General features: G+C 43.4%; 2 protein-coding genes across 2 annotated transcripts; both read right to left on the minus strand.

Annotated features, from left to right (window-relative positions):
* Nucleotides 1–7,555: 7,555 nt before the first annotated feature.
* LOC108541317 (olfactory receptor 4D9) lies at nt 7,556–8,493 on the minus strand. Its single transcript, XM_017890799.1, has one exon. The coding sequence runs from the start codon at nt 8,491–8,493 to the stop codon at nt 7,558–7,560; it is 936 nt and encodes a 311-aa protein (XP_017746288.1). The 3' UTR covers nt 7,556–7,557.
* A 10,216-nt stretch (nt 8,494–18,709) lies between these two features.
* On the minus strand, nt 18,710–19,645 carry LOC108541315 (olfactory receptor 4D11). Its single transcript, XM_017890797.1, has one exon. The coding sequence runs from the start codon at nt 19,643–19,645 to the stop codon at nt 18,710–18,712; it is 936 nt and encodes a 311-aa protein (XP_017746286.1).
* Between the last annotated feature and the right edge of the window lie 7,239 nt (nt 19,646–26,884).

Below are 26,884 nucleotides of genomic sequence, written 5' to 3' on the forward strand. Positions count from 1 at the left end.
GCCACCTCGCCCGGCTAGTTTTTGTATTTTTTAGTAGAGACGGGGTTTCACCGTGTTAGCCAGGATGGTCTCGATCTCCTGACCTCGTGATCCGCCCGTCTCGGCCTCCCAAAGTGCTGGGATTACAGGCTTGAGCCACCGCGCCCGGCCGAGAAAGATTTTTAACAAAATGTGGAAAGAAGGGAGGTCTTTGTTAGCTTGGAGTTAGCTATAACATTCAAAGATTTAGAAATTCCCAAATGTAAAAGAAGGAGCAAGCAGGTTGAAATAGTCAGTTTTTCGCACCTTAAATCACAGCGGAGGGCTCCTGTCTGCAGGGACTTCTGTTAGAAGGAAGCAAAGGGTTAGTACCCCTGAGGCTCAAGGGCCTCTTCTTGCCATTCCAGGATCCAGTGGAAAAGTCCATCTCACCCCTGCAGATGCCATTTTGAACGTAAATGTGGTTTGTTTGTTAAACAGATTACTTGGCACCAATATATTCACAGGTCCGATTTGTCTAGAAATAAAACCTTAGTTTTGAATGTGGTTTATGCAGCACTTCACTGATACCTATATTATGAAATTCTAAAAAGATGAAATCTATGATAGACCCATATTAGTACATTTGACTCAGGCCCAGAGGTGCCAGTTCTGAGAAGATCTTGGTCTGGCTGGAGGATTAAAATTGGATTTCTCATGAGGCTAACGGAGCTTAAGCCTTGTAGCCCCTTATTTGTGGAGCCCAAGGCCTTGGGAAGACCCCTAGCAATATGCTTACATGGTCACATGTTTTGTAGAGCTTGCAATAGTAAAATATTATAACCACAATCAGCTAGGGCTCCTGTTTCTACTCTGACCTCCCTTCCATCACAATTCTTATTTTGGTGGCTTTAGAGAGGTCACAGGCATTTTGTGGATCTTGTTAAGGTGAGGTTGAGTTAGGATATACTTATTTTGGATCTAGCAGCATGCATTTATGTGATTTGCAGTCACTTCTGTACATTAACATCAAGATTTTCATAGGTCAGTAAATGATAGAAGTAGGATTAAAATTGAGTTTGACATTCATATGCTTAACAGTTAATTAATAAGCCTTGGATACCTTTACTTGAAGGTATGCTAATGTCTTCCCAGTCAACTTCCAGCATTTGACCCCAGTTCCTACCTTCCTACCTGGCTCCAACACTTTCCGTTCCTTTTTTGGTTTTTCTTTTTTCTTTTTTGGTTACTGCCCTGCCCATACAGTGCTCTCCTTCCAAACTGAACTTTGCTGGACCCTGTCTGTGCCCCTGCTCTTCCTTGGCCCCAGATGGCCTCAACCAATTATATTTATGCTGGTCCTTATTCCATTTTTATTTCTTTAAATTGAAATATTAGCAACAGGCCAGGCGCAGTGGCTCAGACCTGTAACCCTAGCACTTGGGGAGGCTGAGGTGGGCGAATCACTTGAGTCAGGAGTTTGAGACCAGCCTGGCCAACATGGTGAAACCTCGTCTGTACTAAAAATCTAAAAATACAAAAATTAGCCGGTTGTCGTGGCAGGCGCCCGTAATCCCAGCTTCTCCAGAGCCTGAGGCAGGAGAATCACTTGATCCCGGGATGCAGAGGTTGCAGAGAGCCAAGACCATGCCACTGCTTTCTAGCCTAGGTGACAGAGCGAAACTCCGTTTAAAACAGCAAGAATCAGGCCGGGCGCGGTGGCTCACGCCTGTAATCCCAGCACTGGGAGGCCGAGGTGGGCGGATCACGAGGTCAGGAGAACGAGACCACCCTGGCTAACACGGTGAAACCCTTTCTCCACTAAAAAATACAAAAATTAGCCAGGCGTGGTGGCGCATGCTTGTAGTCCCGGCTGAGGCAGGAGAATCGCTTGAACCCAGGAGGCCGAGGTTGCAGTGAGCTGAGATTATGCCACTGCACTCCAGCCTGGGCAACAGAGCAAGACTCCATCTCAAAACAAACAAACAAACAAACAAAAGAACGACAACAAAATGCAATACCAGCATCAATCAAGGTAAAATAAAACTGAAAACAAGAAAGATATTGATGACTAAGGGGTTGATGAGTATCATCAGTTCATGGAGTGTTTAGGATTATTCAGTGCTCTGGCTGGGCTTGGTGGCTTACACCTGTAATACTAGCACTTTGGGAGGCCAAGGCAGGCAGATTGCTTGTGGCCAGGAGTTCGAGACCAGCCTGACCAACATGGCGAAACCCTGTCTCTAGTAAAAAAAAAAAAAAAGTACAAAAATTAGCCAGGCATGATGGTACACACCTGTAATCCCAGCTACTCAGGAGGCTGATGCAGGAGAGTTGTTTGAACCTGGGAGGCAGTGTTTCAGTGAGCTGAGATCGTGTCACTGCACTCCAGCTTGGGCAACAGAGTCTGGATCCAGCTGAAAACTAATTTGTGTCTGTGTTAGCATTTTCATGCTTGGGGAAAGATATCCAATATTGGAAAATAATTCAGAACATTTTTGAGTGGTGGAAATAGAACACAGGGAATGTCAATCAGCAAAGACGAGAACATTGATATGATTTTTGTTTAACTTTTATTTTAGGTTCAGCGGGTACATGTGTAGGCTTGTTACATGAGTAAATTGTGTGTTGCTGGGGTTTGGTGTACAAATGATTTTGTCACCCAGGTAGTGAGCATAGTACCTAATAGGTAGTTTTTTGACCCTCATACTCTTCCCACCCTCCTCCCCTCAAGTAGGCCTCAGTGTCTATTGTTCCCATCTTTGTGTCCATGTGTAAATCAATGGTTAGCTTTCACATGTAAGTGAGAACATGTGGTATTTGATTTTTTGTTCCTGCATTAATTTGCTTAGGATCATGGCCTCCAGCTGCATCCATGTTACTGTAAAGGACAAAAATTCATTTTTAAAAATGGCTGCATAGTACTCCATGGTATATAATGTATCACATTTTCTTCATCCGGTCCACCATTGATGGGCACCTAGGCTCATTCCTTGTCTTTGCTACTGCGAACATACAGGTGCATGTGTCTTTTTGTTAGAATAATTTATTTTCTTTTGGGTATATACCCAGCAATGGGATTGCTATGTCAAATGGTAGTTTTGGAGAACATTCATTGCTAAAGGAGCTTCTGCATTAATAAAACTTGTTTACAACAAGCCCATGAAAAGTTTGGGAATAAGTGAGAGTTGCCTTCTATGACGATTGTCTTCTTGGCCAATCTTCTTTGGGCACTCTACCCTAATGTTCTATCTCATGGGACCCTGTCCTTCTAGTCTACTGTCATCCTAATCCCAGGGTTTACTCTGATCATTTCGCTCTTCCTTTAAGTTAAGAAAAAATTTCCCCCATCTCCTTCATTCTGGTTTGGTTCTCTGTGTGTTCTAAGGGTCTAGTCATCTTTCCAGCAAACTTTTTCTTTTTTTTGAGACAGGGTCTCACTCTTTTGCCCAGGCGTGAGTGCGATGGGGCATTCATGGCTCACTGCACCCTTGACTTCCCTGGGCTCAAGTGATCCTCCCACCTCAGCCTCCTGAGTAGCTAGGACTACAGGCGTGTGCCACCATGCTCCGTGGGATTTTTCCATGTTGCCCAGGCTGGTCTGAAACTCCTCAGCTCAAGCAATCCACCCTCCCTGACCTCCCAAGGTGCCGGGATTACAGGCATGAGCCACCGCACCCAGCCCTGTAGCAAACATTTTTATGTATTAAGAGAATCCTTTTAGAGACAAAGTCTTAATCTTTGTAATGTAACCCAGTTGTGATTTCTTAGCAGTGAATCTCACATGTGGAAGAGATCACTACAGTTCATTCTTTATATTTTCTTCTTTCTGAGAGCAGAGTTTGATTTCATTCTCCAAAGCTCCCTTGCAGTTAGGTGAGGCTATGTGACCAAGGGATGACCAATGAATGTGGTCATAAGTAGTCACTCCTACTCCCAGGACTGTCCCATGAAGACACACCCTTCCCTTCTCCATAATTCTTTTTTGTTTGTTTGTTTTTGAGACAGTTTCGCTCTTTTTGCCCAGGCTGGAGTGCAATGGCACAATCTCAGCTCACCGCAACCTCCGCAACCTCCGCCTCCCGAGTTCAAGCGATTCTCCTGCCTCAGCCTCCCAAGTAGCTGGGATTACAGGCGTGTGCCACCACCCCAGCTTATTTTGTACTTTTAGTAGAGACGGGGTTTCTCCATGTTGGTCAGGCTGGTCTTGAACTCCCGACCTCAGGTGATCCACCTGCCTTCGGCCTCCCAAAGTGCTGGGGTTACAGGCATGAGCCACCGCACCTGGCGCCTTCCCCATAATTCTTAATTCTCTCTCCCTTTCTCTATCTGCTGACTGCGTGAACAGGACTATGAGGATCTAGAGAATGTGGAGCCCAAGACAGCATGAACATGTCCAGGCGAGGTGTCTCATGCTTGTAATTCTGGCATTTTGGGAAGCTGAGATGGAGGGATCATTTGAGCCCAAGAGTTTGAACCAGCCTGGGCAACTTAGTGAGACCTCATCTCTACAAAAAAAAAAAAAAAAGAAAAAATACAAAATTAGCCAGACATGGTGGTGCATGTCTGTAGTCCCAGCTATTCAAGAGGCTGAGGCAGGAGAATCACTTATTCTTAATTCTCTCTCCCTTTCTCCATCTGCTGGATCATGGACAGGATTCTGAGAATCTAGAGAATGTGGAGCCCAAGATAGAAGAAGCCTGCCTTTCTGAATGACAGTGTGGCACTGTGCCCTCTTTCCGCAGATCAGCATTGGTCTGTGACATGAGCAAGAAGTAAACTTTTGTTGTGGCTAACTACTTAGACTGTGGATGCTTTCGTTGCAATGGTTGGCCTACTCTGATTGATAAATGTGTGCCAGCTGCTATGGCTTGAGCTTTATCATAGTGGGGAACACAGTACGGTGAAGTCAATAGATCTTAGCAGAATATCAGTTGGACTGTCGGAGAAATCGCCTAGCATTGGCTCAAGCCTGTAATCCCAGCACTTTGGGAGGCCGAGACGGGCGGATCACGAGGTCAGGAGATCGAGACCATCCTGGCTAACACGGTGAAACCCCGTCTCTACTAAAAAATACAAAAAATTAGCCGGGCGAGATGGCGGGCGCCTGTAGTCCCAGCTACTTCGGAGGCTGAGGCAGGAGAATGGCGTAAACCTGGGAGGCGGAGCTTGCAGTGAGCTGAGATGCGGCCACTGCACTCCAGCCCGGGCGACAGAGCAAGACTCCGCCTCAAAACTCCAACAACAAAACCCCCCCCACCCCCACCCAAGCAAAAAAAAAAAAAACAAAAAAAAATACAAAAAAAAAAAAAAAAAGAAAATCGCCTAGCATTATCCCTGTCTCTTTCACAACAGAGACTGGCAGATTCTCAGGTTCACTGATTAAACGATCATGCTTTTTTTTTTTGAGACGCAGTCTCGCTCTGTCCACCAGGCTGGAGTGCGGTGGCGCTATCTCGGCTCACTGCAAGCTCCGCCTCCCGGGGTCCCGCCATTCTCCTGCCTCAGCCCCCGCGAGTAGCTGGGACTACAGGCGCCCGCCACGGCGCCCGGCTAACTTTTTTTTGTGTTTTTAGTAGAGACGGGGTTTCACCGTGGTCTCGATCTCCTGACCTTGTGATCCGCCCGCCTCGGCCTCCCAAAGTGCTGGGATTACAGGCGTGAGCCACCGTGCCCGGCCGATCATGCTTTTTATACCCTTTCTTTACCTTCTAATAGATTGAGTGGCACAGGTAAAAGAAGTGATGAGATCCCTATGTACAGAAACAATGGGAAATTTGGGTCTGGCTAATCCTGCTATATAAGGGGCAGTCAGTTGCTTCCCACGTGAGAACTTGGCATCTGCCTTTGCTCTTTTTTTTCCCACACAATCAAAGGAGCTGTCCACAGCCTCAACAGTGATTCTTCTTTATGAACACTCTCACTAACAGCATTATCTCCTTCTCCTAGGAGGAAATTATGTCCTTGAAGTGAATTGGGGATTCTCTCTCTTCAACAGAAACCATGGCCTTGCATTGTTCAGGTGGTCATAAATGGAGTTATTCTTCCCAACTTTTCTTTTAAAGGTCCAGTACCGGTATTCACCCCACGAGTGTATTACACCATGGCTGCCCTGAGTTCATTGTTGCACAAATGTGGCACAATCTCGCTTCATTTTCTTCCTTTGCAAATGCTGGTTTCTTTTTGTCTTTTCTTTCTTTTTTTTTTTTTTTTTTTTTTTTGACAGGGTCTTGATCTGTCGCCCAGGCTAGAGTGCAGTAAAGTGAACATGGCTCACTGCAGTCTCAACCTCTTCTGCCTCAGTCTCTCGAGTAGCTGGGACTACAGGCGTGCACCATTATGTCTGGCTAATTTTTATTGATTATTATTATTATTTTTGAGACAGAGTCTTGCTCTGTCGCCCAGGCTGGAGTGCAGTGGTGCGATCTCGGCTCACTGCAAGCTCGGCCTCCCAGGTTCATGCCATTCTCCCGCTTCAGCCTCCCCAGTAGTTGGGACTACAGGCGCCCATCACCATGCCTGGCTAATTTTATTTTTGTATTTTCAGTAGAGACAGGGCTTCACTGTGTTAGCCAAGATGGTCTCGATCTCCTGACCTCATGATCCGCCTGCCTCGATCTCCCAAAGTGCTGGGATTACAGGCATAAGCCACCACGCCGGGCCTATTATTATGATTTTTTTGTAGAGATGAGGTTTCACTAAGTTGCCCAGGCTGGTCTTGAACTCTTGGGCTCAAGTGATCCCTCCACCTCAGCCTCCCAAAGTGCTAGGACTACAGGCATAAGACACCTCATATGGACATGTACATGTTGTTTTCTTTGCTTGGATTGTTCTTTTCTGATATTTTCCCCCTTGAAAATGTCTGTCTACTGGCTGTTAAATGTCTTTGGAAACTCTCGAGTAACATTGTGGTGACAGTTTCCCTAGCACTTTATTTATTTTTTATTTTTAAAATTTCTTTTGAGATGGAGTTTCACTCTTGTTGCCCAGGCTGGAGTGCAATGGCGCGATCTCAGCTCACTGCAACCTCTGCCTCCTGGGTTCAAGTGAGTCTTGTGCCTCAGCCTTCTGAGTAGCTGGGATTACAGGCATGCGCCACCACGCCTGTCCTATTTTTCTTTGTATTTTCAGTAGGGACTGAGTTTCTCCATGTTGGTCAGGGTGGTCTCGAACTCCCGACCTCAGGTGATCTGCCTGCCTCGGCCTCCCAAAGTGCTGGGATTACAGGCATGAGCCACCAGGCTCGGCCTGTTTATATTTTTTAAGAAGTATTTTGGGTTATGCCTCCAGGAAGGTGACTACATGTAATCTTTTTGCAACAATCTGAATCCCAGTACTTTCAGGCATATAGTGTATGTTCTATAAAAATTTGTGGAATGAATAATTGAAAGTGAGTAGGGAAAGACTTGAACGCATTTTGTCTTAAAGCAGTGTCATCCACGTGGTACCCAGCACATACTATTGAACAACTTCTTTTAGGACTCGATGGTAGCCATAGGTATCTCTTTATTTTGGGCATGAACATGCTCTTTTCCCATTTTGAGAAAGTGAAATTTAATGTCTATTTTTAAATATGGGTCCTATCTTATCCTTGTTGAATTAAAGCCTTTCTGATTGTCCTAGCCGTTTCTTTAGTTTCCTCATGGCCAACTTCATTTCCTGATTCCTCAGCGTGTAGATTATAGGATTGAGCAAAGGGGAGATGACGGTGAAGGTGACAGAGATGGCGGTGTCTGTGGGGAGGGCAGTGAAGGGCCGGGCATAGACATAGATGCGGGGCATGAAATGCAGGGTCACCACAGTGATGTGGGAGGTACAGGTGGAGATGGCTTTCCTCCTGCCTTCTCCAGTGTGAGACCTCAGCATTATCAAGATGACCGTGTAAGATACGAGGAGAAAGAAGAATATAAACCAACTGACTAGCCCATTATTTGAAATCATCAGGAGCTCCAGAGTGAAGGTGTCAGTGCAGGCAAGTTTGAGGACCTGGGGAACATCGCAGTAGAAAGTGTCAAGAACATTGGGTCCACAGAAAGGGAGTGGGAGCAATAGAGAAATCTGCACTATGGAGTGGACAAAGCCCCCCACCCAGGAAGCCACGATGAGGGCTGTGCATCGTCCCCTACTCATGATGGTCATATAGTGCAGGGGCTTGGAGATGGCTATGTAGCGGTCAAATGCCATCACGGAGAGAGAAAAAACGTCTGCTCCCCCAAGAAGGTGGAAGAAGAACATCTGAGTGACACAGCCACTGAAGGAGATGGTTTTTCTCTCTGATAGAATATCAATCAGGACCTTAGGAGCTGTGATGGAGGAAAAGCAGATGTCGAGAATAGACAGGTCGCGGAGCAGGAAGTACATGGGCGTGTGAAGGTGAGATTCACAGGTAACTGTAACCATGATGAGGAGGTTTCCCATCAGAGTTGTCAGGTACACCAAAAACAGGAAGGTAAATAAGACCCAGCTCAGTTCTCGGGACTGAGTAATTCCCAGAAAGATAAATTCTTTCACTCTGGTGTCATTTCCCTGATCCATTGAATCACAGATCCTTTATCAGGTTCATCTCTGGAAGAAATAATAGTGCAGTTAAATTATATTAATATGTCCTAAAATCTAGTGTGGTCTTTTCTTTTAAGTTTTGGCTTAGAATTAGGAGGAAGTTCTTTTCTCTGTGCACTCACTGTGTCTGCAAGTCACTATGCCACCACTGGATGAAAGATTACCCAAGTTTTTGATTCAGTCATCCAAAGAGACAAGGTTCTCTCACGGCTGCTGCTGAAACAGAGGTTGCAAGTCTGTGAATCTATTCAATTGTACTTTCACTATAAAATCTGACACCTAAAGTAATAAATAATAGGAAGAAATCTGAATATATTAAGAATTTCTGTTCATAAAGGCATCATTATGAGAATTCAAAGGTAACCTGCAAATGGAGCAAGATATTTACAATATGTTTATCTGAGAAATGAATCACATTCAGAATATACAAAGAGCTTCTACAAATCAGTAAAAAAGCTGGATGACCCAACCTCAAAATGGCAAAAGTTGAAACCAGTACTTCGCAAAAGGGATATCCAAATGCCAACTTAACTTCATTAGTTAGAGCAATAAGCCACAATATACACACCAGAATGGCTAAATTGAAAAAGATAAACGCTGAAAAGATGAAAAAGTGGTGGTGAGGATGTGGAACAAGTGGAGCTCTAATACACTGCTAGTGCGTGTGTAAAACTGGTATAACCACTTTGCTATTTGAATATCTCTGCTAAGACTGTATATAGATATAGTTTTATATACACATAGGATATCTATATATCTACATGTATGATGATATATCTCTTTTAAAGGATCTATCTGTATATCATTACCTATATATCTCCTAAGTACATATTTCTACTTCTAGAAAATATGTACATATGTTCATCAAAAGACATGCCTTAGAATATTCATAGCAGCACTGTTATTTTTTATTTTTATTTTTTGAGACCCTGTCACCCAGGCTGGAGTGCAGTGGTGAGCTTATAGCTCACTGTAGCCTGTAACTCCTGGGCTCAAGCGATCCTCCCACCTCAGCCTCCCTAGTTGCTGGGACTTACAGGTGCCTGTCACCACACCTGAATACTTTTTTTCTTTTTTTCTTTTTCTTTTTTTTATGCTGGAATAATTTTTAACTTTTTTTTTTTTTATAGAGTTGGGGTCTCCCTATGTTACCCAGGCTGGTCTCAAACTCCTGGCCTCCGGTGATCTTCCTACTTTGTCCTCTTAAGGTGCTGAGATTACAAGCATGAGCCACCACACCTGACCAGTAGCACTGATTATAATTTCTTCAAACTGGAAAATGACTCAGAAACCCATCAACAGTAGAAAAGATAAATAAATTGTGTTACATTCACACAATACTATACAGCAATGAGAATGATTTACACTATACATAATAATGTAAGTGAATCCCAGAAACATAATGTCATGCTAAATAATCCAGCAACCAAAGAGTATGCACTCTTCCATTTTATTCATATGTACAAAACTGAAGGGAGCCTAAGGGAGGCTTCTGGGTGCTGGTAATATTCCGTTTCTTGATCTGGGTGCTGGTTTACATCAGTAGGCATATTCCGCTGGTGTAAAAACATTCATTGAGTTGGCGGGGCGTGGTGACTCATGTAATCCCAGCACTTTGGGAGGCTGAGGCGGGTGGAGGCCTGGCCAACATGGTAAAACCCTGTCTCTACTAAAAATACAAAAATTAGCTGGGCGTGGTGGCACGTGCCTGTAGTTCTAGCTACTTGGGAGGCTGAGGCAGGGGAATTACTTGAACACAGGAGGTGTGGGTTGCAGTGAGCTGAGATCATGTCACTGCACTCCAGCCTGGTGACAGAGCAAGACTCTGTCTCAAAAAAAAAAAAAAATTCATTGAACTGTACATGTATGTGCATTTTTCTGTATGTTAGCATATTATACTTCAGTATAAAGTTTTAAATAGCGAACATATAACATTTATCATTTATAACACTTTAATCTCATGGTTAAAGAATGAATTATATTTAAAGCAAAATTTAATGGACAACTCACTTTTATAACAGTTATTTTTATAGTTATGTGGTTATAGTCTTCACCAGCTATCATCTGAGAGTAACCTTTTTGTTGTGTTGTTTTTTTGAGACAGGATTTCACTTCCATTGCCTAGGCTGGAGTGCAGTGGTGCAATCGTGGCTCACTGCAACCTCCGCTTCCTGGGCTCAACTGAGCCTCCCACCTCAGCCTCCCCAGTAGCTGGGACTACAGGTTGTGCCACCATGCCTGGCTAATTTTTTTGTATTTTTATAAAAAGACTGGGTTTCACCATGTTGCTCAGGCTGGTCTCGAACTCCTGGGCTCAAGTGATCCACCTGTCTGGACCTCCCAAAGTGCTGAGATTACAGGCAGGGGCCACTGTGACCATCCCAAGAGTCACCATTTTATTTTTTACTCACGTATGGATTTTAGGTGTTCTTAAACTTTTGTGTTATGTAGGTGACCGTGGTGTCCATACGTAGTTCTTTCTCTGATTCTGGCTTTCTTTCTTTTTTTTTCCATTTTACTCTTCTAAACTTAGGGAAAAAAAAGTCCTTAAAAGGCTATGCTTCCCTAAGCAGCACTCTTTCTTTTACTCACGCGGAAAAATAAGAGCTGTCTTTCCCGTTCCCTTGGTATTTATTCAGATTCTCTCAATCACCCCCTAAGGTGGTTATGTCAACAACATGGGGTGGCAAGAATACATGTTCAGAATAATCACCACAGATTTCAAGTCTCCAGAATCCTTGAAGGAAGAACTGCCTACACTGTACTTACCAGGGCTGGAAAGGGAAGCAATCATCTAAGAAGGCACCTTTGGTTAATCTGGAATGCAGACACGTATTTTAGTAAATGACAGCAGCCCACTCTAGGAACTGTCTTTCGGATATTGCAATGATCAGTTGATAGTTTTCAAATCTCCTCAGGAAACCACTGTGACAAGCCTAAGAGTGTCCTGTATCACCGGTCCTCTCCTTCCCTCCCCTCTTTCTTTCTCCTGTTCTTTACTTTTTTCTATATTCTTTCTTATTTCCTTCCTCTATGTATGATTTCCATAACACTAAGGTGGTCTTTTTGAGGGAAGGTGACTCAAATTAGATTCTTTCCTTAAGAAGTTTACAGTTAAGATAGAAAGAGTGGGCTAAGCGCAGTGGCTCATGCCTGTAATCCTAGCACTTTAGGAGGCCAAGACAGGAGGATCATCTGAGGTCAGGAGTTCGAGACCAACCTGGCCAACATGGTGAAACCCCGTCTCTACTAAAAATACAAAAATTAGCTGGGCTTGACGGCATGTGCCTGTAATCCCACCTACTCTGGAGGCTGAGGCAGTAGAATCACCTGAATCTGGGAGGTGGAGTATTTAGATACATTTTCACAAAGAACCTGCATCAACCACATAGTGTTCCAATGGCAAGGTACAGAAATGAGTTGTGAGCAACAATTATCTCAAACGTGAACTCCCCTTAAAAATAATAGACTGGGCCGGGCACGGTGGCTCAAGCCTGTAATCCCAGCACTTTGGGAGGCCGAGACGGGCGGATCACGAGGTCAGGAGATCGAGACCATCCTGGCTAACACAGTGAAACCCCGTCTCTACTAAAAAATACAAAAAAAAAAATACCTAGCCGGGCGAGGTAGCGGGCGCCTGTAGTCCCAGCTACTTGGGAGGCTGAGGCAGGAGAATGGTGTGAACCCGGGAGGCAGAGCTTGCAGTGAGCTGAGATCCGGCCACTGCACTCCAGCCTGGGGACAGAGCGAGACTCCGTCTCAAAAAAAAAAAAAAAAGACTGATAGGTTCCTATGGAGTGTGTGTGTGTGTGTATGTGTGTGTGTGTGTGTTTGAGACAAGGTCTTGCTCTGTCACCCAGGCTAGAGTGCAGTGGCATGAGATCATGACTCACTGCAGCCATGAACTCCTGAGATCAAGCAATCCTTCTGCCTCATCCTCCCAAAATGCTGATATTACAGGTGTTAGCCACTATGTCCCCCAGAGGGTGTCTTTTACTGAGGGGGAAGGATACCTTCAAAGTATAGAATTATGCACACTGCATTGAAACACATGCACAATAAAGAGTGGGTGGGGGCCGGGCGCGGTGGCTCACACCTGTAATCCCAGCACTTTAGGAGGCTGAGGCTGGTGGATCACTTGAAGTCATGAGTTCGAGACCAGCCTGGCCAACATGGTGAAACCCTGTCTCTATTAAAATACAAAAATTAGCTGGGCATGGTGCTGCGTGCCTGTAATCCCAGCTACTTGGGAGGCTGAAGCAGGAGAATCACTTGAACTTGGGAGGCAGAGGTTGAAGTGAGCCGAGATCACACCACGGCACTCCAGCCTGGGCAACATAGAGACTCCGTCTCAAAAAAAAAAAAAAAAAAAAAAAAAAAAGCGGGTGGGGAAATGAATAAAATACAGTTTCATGTGTTTTTGCAAGGTCACAATAAAGATACTGAGGATTTCTTAAAAATCACCTCAAAGGGGACCCTTCTTTGGAAACAAGCTTATCAAGTATCTTGGACAAAGTCTGCAAACTGAGGGATCCCCCCCATACCCCAGCATCCCACTGAGCAAATTCTTCCTCATTCTCTATATTAAGTTGACTTTCTAGGATGCCCCACATGTCATGGTTTTCTCTTTTCCAGTTTTGAAAATCCCTTACTCTTGATTGAATCCCTGAAACTTTTATTAGAAGCATTCATACTCAGTGGCACATTAAGGCACAGATAATCCAGTCATGAAAACAGCTTACTCAAAGCCTCTAAAATTTCATTCCCAGCCAAGAGGCAAAACTACATGTACTAAACTCAGGAATTACTGCCTTTAAAAGCTGTTTTTCCGATTCAGTCATCCTCCTGAGAACTGGTGATGTCAGCCCCTTCTCAAATACTTTTAATGAACTTTGAACCTCAATATCCCAACAAGTAAAATACAGCCACATTTCCTGAAGCCAACTGACCATCTTCCTATATTTTGCAAGCCATACTTTCCCTCTTTCTAATAGTGAAACACGACCTCTTTGCTTCTTGAGAGTCTTGGCTTCTATAGGAACATTCTACACATTTGCAGCATTTCTCAAAATTCAGCATGAACAACTTTTCAGTTTCAGAAGTTCATAGGCACTAATACTAACTGCTGGTTTATTCTTCAAGTGAGAAATTGATCCTCTTATGATGCTGCAGCTGCATTTTAGAAGAAATAGGTACTGGGGAAATTCTCTGTTTAATGTAAAGCCTACCTCAAGGTGAGTGATTTCATTATCTTCTTTCCTCAGATGGGAAAAGGCAACCTCAGGTAATTACAGTATTCTGACTCTTTTCTGCCTTATTACGTTTTGGCCACCTGTATTAGTCTCTCAGCGACAAGCCCAAGATAGGAATTAGCAAAAGGGAATATTGTTAGGCAGGAATGTGGAAGCTCAGTGGCCAATACAATACACTACAATACAACTCAGGAGTTCCTGTGGGAGTCATTAAAGTGTTACCAAGCGCTCTCTCTCTTTTGTTCTCTCTCCCTCTTTCTCATTTTTTCTCTGTTCCCTCTCATACATACATGCAGAGGCCCCAGTGCACTCAGGACCATACCCTTTCCTCTAGAGGAAACACATGAGACAGTGCATTTTCCCATTTGGCCCAGGAAGAAAGTGTTTTGTTAAACCACACCAATGACTGTGCAGTCTTCCTCTTGACCAAAGTCACTTTGCCTGCAATCAGCTAGGAAATGAAACTTAAATAAATAAAAGAGTAGCGATGAAAAATTCAAAACTCTGTGGCTACTGTCAGAGCAGTTCTCAGAGACTGTATAGATTTATGTATGCATTTTCTATTTAATTAATTAATTAATTTAGTTTTTGAGATGGAGTTTTGCTCTTGTTGCCCAGGCTGGAGTTCAATGGTGTGATCTTGGCTCACTGCAACCTCTGCCTCCCAGGTTCAAGTGATTCTCCTGCCTCAGCCTCCCAAGTGGCTGGGATTACAGACACCTACCACCACACCCGGCCAACTTTGTATTTATAGTGGAAATGGGGCTTCACCATGTTGGTCAGGCTGTTCCTGACCTCAGGTGCTGCAACTGCCTTTGCCTCCCAAAGTGCTAGGATTACGAGCTTGAGCCATGGCGCCTGGCCATATTTTCTGTTTAAAGCAACATGTACCTTGTCCCAGGACAGTTTTTTTTTTTTTTTTTTTAAATATACAGTGTTTCACTCTGTTGTCCAGGCTGGAGTTGTACTGTGGCATGATCCCAACTCACTGCAATCTCTGCCTCCTGGGTTCAAGTGATCCTCCTGTCTCAGCCTCCCAAGTAGCTGGGATTACAGGCACAAGCCACTATGCCCAGTTAATTTTTGTATTTTTAGTAGAGATGCGATTTCACCATGTTGGCCAGGCTGGTCTTGAACTCTTGGCCTCAAATGATCCTCCTGCTTCGGCCTCCCAAAGTGCTGAGATTACAGGCATGAGCCACTGCGCCTGTCAGCCCCTACAGTTATTTCAACCTACATCTCTGAAATGTATAGCTCACTTCACATCTAGGGACAGCTCTTGATATTCATCAACTCAGTTACTTCATAATTATTTTACGTTATTTTTTCACGCTTACCCAGAGATATTCATTATGAAAACATTTGATTTGGGGAGCACATAAACAAAAGAGCAGTTTGAAAGCCACGCGTGTCTCCAGAGTCAGTTGACTTTTCTACAGTTCTTAGCAGCAGAGCTTAAAAAATAGTGAAAGCGTGAAAGTATACAACAATTTCACAATGTATATGTATAATAAAACATCACATTGTACTGTGCACTGTAAATATATATAATTCTTATTTATCTATGACAGCTGCTTGGGAGACTGAGGCAGGAGAATTGCTTGAACCCGGGAGGCAGAGGTTGCAGTGAGCCAAGAGTGCGCCACTGTTCTCCAGTCTAGGTGACAGAGCAAGACTCCATCTCAAAAACAAAACAAAACAAAACAAAAAAGTAAAAACTAGGCCGAGTGAGGTGGCTCACGCCTGTAATCCTAACACTTTGGGAGGCTGAGGTGGGCAGATCACCTGAGGTCAGGAGTTTGAGGCCAGCCTGGCCAACATGGTGAAACCTCATCTCTATTAAAAATACAAAAATTAGCCGAGTGTGGTGGCGGGTGCCCGTAATCCCAGCTACCTAGGAGGCTGAGACAGGGAGGCTAAGACAGGAGAATTGTTGGAACCCGGGACGCAAAGCCTGCAGTGAACCAAGATCACACCACTGTCTCCAGCTTAGGTGACAGAGCGAGACTCCATCTCAAAAAACAAACAACAAAACAAACAAACAAAAACTAGTACAAACTAGTTTAAGTGGGAAAAATGCTACTCAACTTGTGATTTTATGTCACTGTAGATACTTGTCTGTGTGATCAGATGCAATTGCTTTTTCTGTCCTGACTTATCGAATCAGGTTATGTTGCATGTTTAGACACGGTCATGAGGAAGTCAACAGGGACAATGATATGCCAAGAGTTCCTGGGTTCTTGATCTCTTGGGATTATGCTTCTGAGTCAGGCCCTACAGATCTGTGGTGTCATCTGATTCCGAAATAAAGATAAAAACTTGATCTGAGTGAGTCACAAGAGTTAGGAAGGAAAGAAAATGGCAAAGGACAGATTGGCATGAAATGGGCTATTAAGTGGCTTGTAGTGTGTATTTTTTCATAGGCAATTTCATAAAGAAAAGCCTAGGGACTCTTGAGACCAAACCTACTTGGGCAAACATAGCAGGACCCTATGAATAGTGATTTGGCAAGTGTGACTTTTTATTAGGATCTGTTTTCTTGCAGAAGTAAGTTAATATTGTAAGAGGTTAGATTTTGTCGATCAGGTGACAGGAAGTGGCAAACATTTGAGCCAGTTAGTTCATGAATGCTTATAGGGCCAGGCAGGATCCAATGAGGGACTTAAGTAAAGTTTGTCTTCAACATTCACTATCCTTCAACATTCGTTATCCTTTGGCTAATTTACTCTCCTTGGGCTCTCTGTTCCATCCCATGGGGCCTGTCCTCTTGGCTACTCTGTTAGCCAGGGTTTATTTTTGACCCCTTATTTTCTTTTGATATTAAATTCTCCTGTACTGTTTCTCTCATCAGCTTCAGGGTGACTTTTTTTTTTTTTCTTTTTTTCTTGAGACAGAGTCTCACTCTGTTGCCCAGGCTGGAGTGCAGTGGCACAATCTTGGCTCACTGCAACCTCCGCCTACCAGGTTCAAATGATTCTCCCGCTTCAGCCTCCTGAGTAGCTGGGATTACAGGTGCCCACCACCATGCCCGGCTATTCTTTGTGCGTGTGTTTTTAGTAGAGATGGGGTTTCACCATGTTGGGCAGGCTGGTCTTGAACTCCCGACCTCAGGTGATCCGCCTGCCTCAGTCTCCCAAAGTGCTGGGATTACTGGCATGAGCCACTGCACCCGCCCACGGTGACTCTTTAAGCCTTATAAATAACAAGCAAACCTACTGTCATGTTTTAATAATAGCTAGACATTTTAACATGATAGATGTTTTGAACTCAATATACATTTTCATGTTTTCTACTCAACCAGTTTTCATCTAAAAATGAGGAGTATGGGTCATATAGGGGAAGGGTGTGACAGAGCAATGGGAAACAGAAGGTGTGTTAGGTAAACCAATAAAGGTGATATTAATAATGACATTTATCTTTCATTGCACATTTATTCTCTGCCAGGTATCATATGTTTCATGTATACCATCTCATTTTGTCCTTTACAACAACCTCATGAGATGGATATTATAACAGGAATCTTTGTGTAGGTGAACTATGACCTTTGGAGAGAGAGGTGAAATAACTTGCTCAGGATCACACAGCTGGTGAATGGCAGAAATAGGATTCATACCTGGGTCTGTATGATTCTGAAATTAGAACTTTCATCCACCATGCTTTACTGCTGTCTCTCACTAGCCTATACCTATACTGCCTCTTCACGAGCACTAGAAGTTTGAAAAAATAGACCGGGTAGAGTCTTCCCTTCTTTAACTCTCCCATCCTCTCTCTTTCCAGTGAAAAGAAATGTGAATTCTCAATGGCAAGGCCAAGTCAAAACTGACCCTTGTAAGGCTACAACTGGAAAATCAGTCCTTTGATGGCAGAGCTAGGTTGCTTCATGTGTGTGGTTCCTGAAGTCTTGCCTTTATCCAAACTCATCAGGAGAATGTCTGGCATGTCTAGTTCTGCATTAAGATACATACCTTTAGGCCATGATGAGAAATCTTCCCAAGCCTCATCAATCTTGATAGGAATCCAGGAGGATAATTGTTATGTACCTATGAAGTTCTCAGTAGCTCATGAGCCTATTTTAGTTTAACTCAGGAGAGGCCAATTTCTCAATCTGCAGTAGGCCATACATACCCACATATATGTACACCAGAGGCATTGATCATGAGATCCTTCTGGAACAGGATTATAGTTTGGTGTAGACAAGTCCAACAATGTAATATATTACATTCATGTGGTGGAAGAACAATGGGTTGGGCATCTGAAGATGTCTCTGTAATTAACTTAATATAAGACCTTGAACACATCACTTTATCTCTCTGGGCTTTTATTTCCTTATCTTCTGAAAAAAATGTTGGACTTAATCATCTTATCTGCCTGCTGTATAGCTGTCTTGATTGACATAAGGTTACTTGGTCTTTGGAAAAATAACAGTCAGTTCACTCCCATAACACTAGTTACTTCATGCGGCACAGAAGCTTGGGTTATCAGTTATCTACTAACTTAAATAGGAAGACAAATTGTTTGTAGTCAGTATAGTTGGTTTACTGACAGTGTATCTGTGTATGTAAATGTGAATTCATGGGAAAAATAATATAAGGTGTCCTTGATGATGAAGAGCTGAGTTTGTTGTCTTTTCTTTTCTTTTTTTTTCAAGATGGAGTCTTGCTGTGTTGCCAGGCTGGAATGCAGTGGCGTGATCTCGGCTCACTGCAACCTCTGTCTCCCAGGTTCAAGTAATTCTCCTGCCTCAGCCTCCCGAGTAGCTGGAACTACAGGCGCACACCACCATGCCCAGCTAATTTTTGTATTTTTAGTAGAGATGGGGTTTCACCATGTTGGCCAGGATGGTCTTGATCTCTTGACCTCACGATCTGCCTGCCTTGGCCTCCCAAAGTGTTGGGATTATAGGCGTGATTATACCACCGCACCTGGTCTGGATTTGTTTTCTATTCCCTTTCAGAAGGCACGAGTCTTCTCTTCAGTCTTTTCATGGCTGACATCATTTCCTGGTTCCTCAGAGTGTAGATCAAAGGATTCAGCAGAGGGGAGATGACAGTGAAGGTGATAGAGACGGCCTTATCTGTGGGGAGGACAGTGAAGGGCCGGGCATAGACATAGATGCAGGGCACGAAATGGAGGGTCACCACAGTGATGTGGGAGGTGCAAGTGGAGATGGCTTTCCTCCTGCCCTTTCCTGCCTGAGACCTCAGCATCATTAGGATGATGGTGTAGGACACAAGCAGGAAGGTAAACCACAGGGTAGTGACCAGGCCATTGTTGGAAATCATCAGGAGCTCAAGAGCAAAAGTGTCAGTGCAAGCGAGTTTGAGGACCTGGGGGACATCACAGTAGAAAGTGTCAAGAACATTGGGTCCACAGAAAGGGAGGGGCAGCAACAGGGAGATCTGCACGATGGAGTGGACAAAGCCCCCAACCCAGGAGGCAGAGATGAGGGTAGTGCATCGACCCCTACTCATGATGGTCACATAGTGCAGGGGCTTGGAGATGGCCATGTAGCGGTCAAACGCCATCACAGAAAGAGAAAAAATGTCTGCCCCACCAAGGAGGTGGAAGAGAAATATCTGTGTCATGCAGCTTGTGTAGGATATGGTCTTTTTCTTTGACAGAAGGTCCAGCAAGACTTTAGGAGCAGTTATGGAGGAGAAGCAGATGTCAAGGATGGCTAGATTGCAGAGCAGGAAGTACATGGGGGTGTGAAGGCGAGACTCACAAGTCACAGTGACCATGATGAGGAGGTTTCCCAGCAGAGTCGTCATGTACACAAGACATAAAAAAAGAAACAAGACCAAGCTCAGGTCTTGGGATTGAGTAAGTCCCAGAAATATAAATTCTTTTACTCTGGTGACATTTCCCAACTCCATTGAATCATGTTTTCTCTTTGCTGAATATCTTGGAAAAAATAATGTTATTTCAGAAAGTGTTTACTCTCTCTTAACAGATTCAAGTATTCAGTTTGAAAACTTGTGAGATATTACCACCACATGAAATACAATTTCAAGTTTATTGCCAATGCATGTAAAATGACATTTTATTACACAATCATGCATACACTTATGTAAATTACAATTTTAAAAAATGTATAAAATGCATAAAATAATGTTCCAGTTATTCAAGATACTTCGAACATTATTCAAGATAAACAGAGGGGGATGTTAATTATTTAGAAAGAGACTATTGTGGCATGGGAAATATAACAATGGGATTAGTTTGTTGTGTGAGTAAGGCAGTGCTTACTTTGTGTGACTAGAACACCTTGAGTTTCACAGGTCTGAGGATTTTGTTGTTTTTTTTTCTGAGACTGGATGCTCCATTTAAATGGTTCTAAGAACCCCTGTCTGCAAAATGGCCCCCCACTGGATTGAATTGTATGGAAGCAGCACCCCTGTCTTCTTAAATCACAAACTTATTTCCATGAAAAATTAGAAAATGTTTAAGCCATAAAATTCATCTCTATTGCTCTACTCTTCTTTAAGGGGACTTCTTTGTTTCTTTCTTTACTTTAATCTACTTTAGGTACTGAAACCCCTGGGTGGTGAATAGCTCCTTAGCTATGGAAATAAAAATATTACTCAGAGCTTCTCTTCTGTTGTTTCGATTTCTTTCTTAAAAAATAATTTTTGTTGAGCTATCACTGACATACCATAGACTGCACATATTTGAATTCACACTTCGATAATTTTTTTTTTTTTTTTTTTGAGACAGAGTCTTGCTCTGTCTCCCAGGCTGGAGTGCAGTGGCGCGATCTCGGCTCACTGCAACCTCTGACTCCTGGGTTCAAGCGATTCTCCCGCCTCAGCCTCCCGAGTAGCTGGGATTAAAGGCGCATGCCACCACAACTGGTTAATTTTTGTATTTTTAGTAAAGATGGGGTGTCACCATATCGGCCCGGCTGGTCTCGAACTCCTGACCTTGAAATCCGCCCACCTTGGCCTCCCAAAGTGCTGGGATTACAGGCGTGAGCCACTGCACTCGGCTGATAAGTTTTGACGTAGTATATACCTGTGACACCATCTCTATAGTTAAGAGAGTGAATATACCTATCACCCAGAAAATGTCCTTGTGCCCCTTTGTAACCAGTCCCATTTACCCTTCCTTGTTCAGGCAACCACTGATCTGCTTTCTGTCATTATATATTAGTTTGTATTTTCTACAATATTCTATAAGTGAAATTCTATGTGTATTTTCTTCTTGTCTGCCTTCTTTCAACCATGAAATTCATCCATCGTTTTGTGTGTACTGCTATTTTGTTCCTTTCTATTGTATGAATATACCACAGTTTGCTTATCTGTTTACTTGTAGGTAAACATTTGGGTTATTTGTGGCTTTTGAATATTACTCATAAAGCTGCTATGAACATTCACGTTTGGGTCTTTGTGTGGACGTATGTTTTCAGTTCTCTTGGGTAAGTAGCTGGGAGTTGAATGGCTGTAACTCTTTTTTTTTTTTTTTTTTTTTTTGAGACGGAGTCTCGCTCTGTCGCCCAGGCTGGAGTGCAGTGGCCGGATCTCAGCTCACTGCAAGCTCCGCCTCCTGGATTTACGCCATTCTCCTGCCTCAGCCTCCCGAGTAGCTGGGACTACAGGCGCCCGCCACCTCGCCCGGCTAGTTTTTTGTATTTTTTAGTAGAGACGGGGTTTCACCGTGTTAGCCAGGATGGTCTCGATCTCCTGACCTCGTGATCCGCCCGTCTCGGCCTCCCAAAGTGCTGGGATTACAGGCTTGAGCCACCGCGCCCGGCCAAGTTTTCTTTCCTCTCTATGCAATTTTGTCCAAAATCTATTTAATAGGTAAATCCAAAAGCAAGCTGCCAAGAAGTATTCTACCTTTGAGGTAGATGCCTGCTAGACTCTGGGACCACACAGCCTGTTCAAATCCCAGCTGAGCACTTACTGGTTGTGCTAACATGAGCAAATTGCTTCATCCCTTGACCTCATTCTCTGCATCAGTAATTTGGAGACAATAGCATCTCCTTCATAAGACTTTTGTGAGGGTTAAATAAATTAATCTATGTAGAGCATCAGTACTTAGAGCATTGCCTAATCTGTAATAAGTGTAATTATATGTATGCTACCTTAAAGAAAACTCCAGGTTAATAATTCCCACACACGGCTTCTTTAATAAATATATTTCCAATATATTTATGGACATTCTTTTGGAGGAGCTGCATGTTTCCCAAATGTGTATCCTCAACCACTTCATCAGAACATTTGCTGTTTTGAAGGAATTAGGAGATATTTGCCTTCCAGTGACCCAGAGAGTGGTGACAGTGTATGACAGTAAAAAGAGCACTTGCTTGGTTTGGCTTCTTCTCTGACATCTTATTAGCAGACCAGAGAAACTGTTCAGTGAAAAGGGCTCTGGGCTCAAGGCTCATCTGGGTTCAAGTCCTGGCTTTGCCACTGTGCGATTTGAGCAAGTGCATAACCTTATTGAGCCTCTACTTTTTCGTCTGTGGAATGGGGATAATAATATTACTCACCTCACAGGGAAGTTACGAGGGTTGGAGAATTAGCATGTATAAACTTCTCAGCATACGGGCTGGTTATCTGTCATGATTAGTGCTATACCGGGTAACTCTAACAGTGGAGCCTCATCAGTAAATGGAGTGCATTGAACTAAATGGTAGCTATCAATCCTGATCAGCTAAAAGAGAGAGGAAATGGTCGCTAGGAACCAGTATAGTTACTAGAAATGTGAGGAAAACCAATTTAGTTATTAAACTCTGCAAAGGGACCCCCATGTAAACAGCACATTGTTTACACACACATGGGTGGAAGGTAAACCATATCCCAGACCCCAGGTCAAGCCTATTGGTCAAAAAGAAATAGGTCTCATGTTCACAAACTGCCTTTGGTAATTTAAAGACAATATCCCCCAGCTCCACCCTTCTGCTACTTTTAATCCATCCAATTATTTAGCAAATATTGATGGAGTATGGGAAGAGTTGTAGGTTATTTGAGAGACAGGAATAAAAACTAAATGCAGTGAGTGGGAAGCATTGAAATCTAATAGTTACATGGGAGTGATGGGGACCATCTAAGGACAGATGAAGAGCTGAGTGTGAGAAGAGGATGATTTCCAAATAAGAGGCTCAGTGAAGCTGTAAGGAGGAAGTGGCATTTATGTTTCGGACATACAGGAATGGGGAGAAAGGACCTTCTGGCCTTAGGGGACTATTTAAATATATGAAAGTTGCTAATGAGTGGGAAGTTTGGCTGGAAAGAAAGGGTGCAAACATGACAGCATGGAAAGACAGAGAAAAGAAAATCATTGCTATTGTAAGCTCTCAGAAAACAATACCCCATAATGAAGACCTCAGAAGTAGCCTCAGAAGTAAAAGTTTTTCTCTAACCTCCTCCTGCCTTCCTGTGTCGGGTGGCTGGTCCTTCATTCTTCCCCAAGGTTAGCTGTAGAAACTACAATACCTCTTCCCTAAGGCGGGTCATGGAAACCAGAACCCTTTTCCTCCAAAGCCAGCCATAAAACCTAAACCATGACTCCACCTTTCTGTGTAAGAGTCGGCCATAAATAAATTCTCAGGTCTACTTTGTTTGATTGCAGGTCATAAGAACTCCATTCTAGAGAGAGAGAGAGAGAGACAGAGCACTTCCTCATACCCAGGAGGAAGGAATTGCTGTACAGAGAGGCCAAATACGATCTAAACAGACAGGCCTTGCTGGGTTTCCCCATTGTCCATTAGCATGAGATCATACCATTTTTTTTTTAATTTAAAATTTTTATTTTTATGGAGCGCTTCACTAATTTGCATGCCATCCCGGTAAAGGGGCCATGCTAATCTCCTCTATATTGTTCCAATTTCAGTATATGTGCTGCCAAAGCAAGCGACCATACCTTTTTTGTCCAGTCGTATTTCTACATGACTGTCCATACTTTGTTGAACCTAAACATAAAAATGAACCTTTTCCTTGTATCTTTGGGTCTTCATTTGGAAGGCTCCCATGTCATGTAAAACTGTGATCAAATCAATTTCTATTCCTTTCCTCCTAATTGTCTGCCTTTTGTCAGCTGATTTTCAGTGAACTTTCAGAGGATGAAGGGGAAGTTTTCCCCTGTCATCGACACTATAAACGTCTTATTTTTGTGTTAGATCTAAAGAGGGGTAGACAGGTGTTTATTGTCTGAGTCTCTCAACTTTTGTGAGCGTTTGAAATATTTCATTTATTACTGCAGGTTGAAGTTCAGGCTAAGAATTACCTCTGTTGATTTCAGCCTGAGAAGATCTGTCTAGAGAAAACAAGACTGAGAAAAATGTCTTCTCCGTATCATTCAAGAGGTCGCAGAGAGCAAAAGCTGCCTTTTCCCCAATTCCAAACTGACCTCAACTCTGTCTCTCATTCCACAACGTACTCTTTGTTAGCATTTCTAACTTGTGCTGTCTGTTACTAAAGGAAGGTTCTCCCCCGAATGCAGCATCTTGTATACATATTACATTATTTTTAGTCATAGTGTATTTGTGAATCTTAATGATTACACCTAGATTTTAATTTTTCTTATTCTTCTTTCTCACTCTATGCATAAACACCCAGACACCCCAGGCACACGCACACATGCAGACTTTTATTTTTTTACCTAAAATCTGCAACCTTCTTCCAAGAATTCCAACATCTTAAATAATGTTCACGTGAACCTCAGGAATCATCCAACTTCAGAAAATTCTGCTCAACACCCCTCTGAAGGCTGGTTATTTCAATGGCATCTCTTCTATCTTAATGTGGAAAGGACTTAGGGAATAATATTGCCTTGGCTCTTTCACACTGATTCACAGTGTTCCCATGATATTTACCAGTTCCTTAATCCCAGAACTAGTGTGAGAATTATCTGAGGGATTACTGTTGGATGTAGTTGTGGAAAAATTCTGCTGACAGTGAGGTTGTTTCAGTGGGAGTAATTAAGAAGTCACTCAGACACATATACTTAGGAACACACATTTTGTCTAGAGCCTAAAATTTTCCAGAGGCAACTGAAAGAGTGAATTCCCTTTATCTTCTGGCTCCAAAAGGAAGAAAGGTTGTGTTGAAATATGTCAAGCTGTATTCCTGAGAAAGTCCAAAAAGTGCTGTTCTTGGTGATCAGAGGGCATCCTTCCATGAGTGCCCATGGTGCAGAGAAACTTGGAGCTGACGAGGGGACTGGACTCACTGCCTGGTCTTCCATCCTATTCTATATCCAAGTCTAACAACTTACACAAAGAGAACTGGAAAGGGAACCTTTAGTAACAAACAGCACAGGGGCATGCAAGTTTTGGGGAAGGCTCATCCCTTCTCCAGATCTCAACACCTACTTTACTGACTGGGAATCCCCAGTTTGGGAAGAGGTTGAAGCAGGCACCGGACAGAGTAGCATGGTTGACTGTCTATACTAAGAAAAATAAAGTCAAATGAAATGAGACACCAAGATGGCCACACAGTGAGAAATGTGATTCTATTCAATAGCTAGCTTCATTGTTTGACCATCTTTAAGATCTACAGCTTTAAGCTTCTGAAAATGGAATATTGGCCATAATTGCTCCCATTGTTTCCCTTGTTTTTGATGACCTTGAGAGTACTGAAGAATCCTTGTCAAGTATTGTATAGAACAGGGGTCCCCAACCACCAGGCCATGAACTGTTACCAGCTCTTGGCCTGTTAGAAACCAGGTCACACAGCAGGAGGTGAGTGGGGGGCAAGCAAGTGAGAGAAGCATCCTTTGTATTTACAGCCACTCCTCATTGCTGGCATTACCACCTGAGCTCCACCTCCTGTCAGATCAGTGGGGACATTAGATTCTTATAGGAGTGGGAACACTACTATGAACTCTGCATGCGAGGGATCTAGGTTGCATGCTCCTTATGACTCTAATGCCTGATGATCTGTCACTGTCTCCCATCACCCCAGATGGGGCCATCTAGTTGCAGGAAAACAAGCTCTGGGCTACCAATGATTCTACATTATGGTGAGTTGTATAATTATTTCATTATATATTACATGTAATAGTAATAAAGTGCATGATATATGTAATGCACATGAAACATCCCAAAATCATCCCCACCACCTTCATTTGTGGAAAAATTATCCTCTGTGAAACCAGCCCATAATGCCAAAAAGGTTGGGGACTGCTGTTATACAATGTTCTTCAATTTGGCTGGTCCTGATGATTTTCTCATGGTTAGACAGGGGTTGCAGATATCTGGGAGAAAGAATGCAGAGGCCAAATGCCACTCTCATCACATCATATCAAAGGGTATGTCTTAGTCTGTTTTTGCACTGCTGATAAAGACATACCAGAGACTGGGTACTTATAAAGGAAGGAGGTTTAATTGACTCGCAGTTCCACATGGCTGGGGAAACCTCACAATCATGGCGGAAGGCAAGGAGGAGCAAGTCATGTCTTGCATGGTGGCAGGGAAGAGAGAATGAGAACCAAGAAAGAGGGGAAACCCTTTATAAAACCATATGATCTCGTGAGACTTACTCACTACCATGAGAACAGTATGGGGGAAACCACCCTTATGATTCAATTATCTCCCACCAAATCCCTCCCACAACACATGGGAATTATGGGAGCTACAATTCAAGATGAGATTTGGGTGAGGACATAGTCAAACCATATTAGGGTACGTGCCATTAACATGATTGGTCACTGATGATGTTAACTTCGAACACCCGGCTGAGTTAGTCTTTGTCAGGTTTCTCCAGGATTTAAAAAAACTGTACTTTTTTGGAGAGAGGAGATAACCACTTATAACTCACACTTAGAGAGTTGGGGCTGGGTGTGGTGGCTTGTGCCTGTAATTCCAGCAATTTGGGAGGCCAAGGCAGGAGATTGCTTGAACCCAGGAGTTTGAGACCAGTCTGGGATAAACATGGTGAAACCCTGTCTCTACTAAATATACAACAATTAACTGGGCATGATGGCACCTGCATATAGTCCCAGCTACTTGTGGGGCTGAGGTGGGAGGTTCGCCTGAGCCTAGGAGGTTGAGGCTGCAGTAAGCCAAGACGCACCACCACCCTCCAGCCTGGGCAACAGAGTGAGACCATGTCTCAGTTAAAAAAAAAAAGAAAAAGAATTGGAATCATGCTCCATGTCCTTGAGGGCAG

This window comes from Rhinopithecus bieti, unplaced genomic scaffold (genome assembly GCF_001698545.2).
Source record: "Rhinopithecus bieti isolate Rb0 unplaced genomic scaffold, ASM169854v2 scaffold_19722, whole genome shotgun sequence".
Classification (NCBI taxonomy): domain Eukaryota; kingdom Metazoa; phylum Chordata; class Mammalia; order Primates; family Cercopithecidae; genus Rhinopithecus; species Rhinopithecus bieti.